This window comes from Staurois parvus, unplaced genomic scaffold, assembly GCF_062004578.1.
Source record: "Staurois parvus isolate SC_StPar_1 unplaced genomic scaffold, SC_StPar_1.0 ptg000267l, whole genome shotgun sequence".
Lineage (NCBI taxonomy): Eukaryota > Metazoa > Chordata > Amphibia > Anura > Ranidae > Staurois > Staurois parvus.
Window position 1 is genome coordinate 52,707 of NW_028318063.1, and position 2,244 is coordinate 54,950.

General features: G+C 38.1%; 1 protein-coding gene across 1 annotated transcript; it reads left to right on the forward strand.

Moving 5' to 3' along the window:
• The first annotated feature begins 300 nt into the window (after positions 1-300).
• Positions 301-1,236, forward strand: LOC149459217 (olfactory receptor 5V1-like). The gene has a single exon (XM_089681420.1). It carries the CDS (start codon positions 301-303, stop codon positions 1,234-1,236), a length of 936 nt encoding a protein of 311 aa, XP_089537546.1.
• Positions 1,237-2,244: the final 1,008 nt, after the last annotated feature.

Below are 2,244 nucleotides of genomic sequence, written 5' to 3' on the forward strand. Positions count from 1 at the left end.
CATAGGACAGCTCTAAATTTCTAAAATAAGAAATTTGTATTTTTTGCACTTGTTGAACAGATTTAACAAAAACACTTTCAACAGTATATTCAACAGATTAAAAGGTAGCAAATACAAGATTTTCATGATTAGGGTTTACATACACTTTAATGAATGGAAAGGGAGTGTTTATTTTTTCTTTACAGAATGTCCTTGGAAAGCCCCTATGTGCCAACATTGAAGCAAATAGCTGAAGAAAACGTTTTCATTTTTAAAGTCTTGATTCATACTCTAACCTGTCATCTAGATAACGGAGAGGAGATGGAGAACTGTAACCAAACATCAGTGAGTAGATTCACCTTGCTTGGTCTTTCCAGCATCCCCAAGCTGAAGATTGCCTTCTCCTTGCTCTTTCTCCTGATGTATATGGTGACATTATCAGGAAATCTTCTTGTGATCATTGCAGTGAGACTTAATTCCCGACTTCAGAATCCCATGTACTTTTTCTTGAGTAACCTTGCAGTCATTGACATTTGCTTCTCAACAACCATAGTTCCCAAAATGCTTAGCAATACCTTGTCTCAGGATAAAACTATTTCCTTGCTGGGATGTGCAGCCCAAATGTATTTCCATCTGGCTCTAGGAGCTACAGAGTGTTTGATATTGGCTGTAATGGCCTATGATAGGTACAATGCTATTTGCAAACCTTTAAAATACACTGCTATCATGACTCAAAAACAATGCTTCTATCTGGCTGCTGGATGTTGGATTGTGAGTTTTTTAAACTCTGTGATCCATGCAATTTTTACATTCCAACTGCCATACTGCAAGTCCAAAGAAATCAACCACTTTTTCTGTGAGATGCCCCCACTGTTCAGGCTCTCCTGCAGAGACACTTGGTTCAATGAAATTGCAGTGTACATATCTGGTGGCGTAATTGCTCTTTGCTCTTTCCTGCTTACTTTGTTGTCCTACATTCACATTCTCTCCAATATCATAAATATCCACTGTACAAGTGGGCGCCATAAAGCTTTTTCCACCTGCGCTTCCCATCTCACTGTTGTCACTCTTTACTACGGAACTATCATATTTATGTATCTGCGTCCCCAATCCAGTTTTTTCCCAGATCTTGACCGGGTGGTCTCCATCTTGTATACAGTGGTGACTCCTATGTTGAATCCCATCATCTATAGTGTTAGAAACAAAGATATAATAGGAGTGATAAGGAAAACAAAGCACAGCATGATGTATTTCTAACCAGCTAGTTTTGATAAAAATATTTAGTATTGAGAGAGTGCAGTATATTGATGATAATGCGTTGGTTCTACAACTTAGTGCATTGTATTGACATTCTCCAGTACAAGATTTAAAACTTTACTTTTATGGCCAATAATATTAATAACTATAATGGTGTTATCAGCCTCCTGGATCTAACATTATGTCCAAGAACTTGTATAATCCTACCTACATGACTGGATCTTTTAAAGTGCTGCCTGTGTGATCAAAAATGTATGGCCCTGCACATTTGGCCATTATTTTCAGAAATTTAAACAGCTCTTTTGGTTTGGCAAGGCATTTTTACAGATCCTCCCATTTGACCAGACAATTATACTCCTCACATACATCTAGGAACTTTATTCTGGCCAATATCTTTTACAATTATGCCTGTCTGATTAGTACCTTATATTTCTTGTTCAAATGGTCAGGTATTTGTAGGCCCCAATGACAATAAATGTGTATCATTCTTATTTATATGTTTTATCTTCATATACACAGAGCTCTGTGAAATGTGTAAATAGGTCCCCATGAGCCTTAGATGATCAATATCGCCAATCATATTGCTTATTTTAATAATGTTTGAGGGAATTCTCTGATTTGTAAAGACATTGTCTTTCTGATAGATCTGAGGGTAAAGATCATCAAAGGTCAAATTTGCAAATGCCAGAAACTTCACTTCCTAGAAGCATAAATAAAACATAAATCCAAGTGTAGTTATAATTTATAACAAAAATTTCAGCACAAGGTACATAAAACTTACAGTTACGAGTTGATGTCCCTTCTGCTCAAAAGCGGAAGCTCCACTTATTTGCCTCCTCCTCCCCTCCACTGCCATATTTGGAACCTTTTGGGGGGGGGGCAGATACCCGTTTTTGACAGATACCCGCTCCCACTTCCTCCCTCTCGCAGTCTACTGGGAACTTTCACAGGTTCCAGAAGACTGCTGGACCAATTAGGAGGCGCAGCATGACTCATGCATGCGCAATG

Bases quoted from the DNA above. Each gene is read 5' to 3' on its own strand.
- LOC149459217 (XM_089681420.1), top strand. From the start codon at position 301: ATGGAGAACTGTAACCAAACATCAGTGAGTAGATTCACCTTGCTTGGT.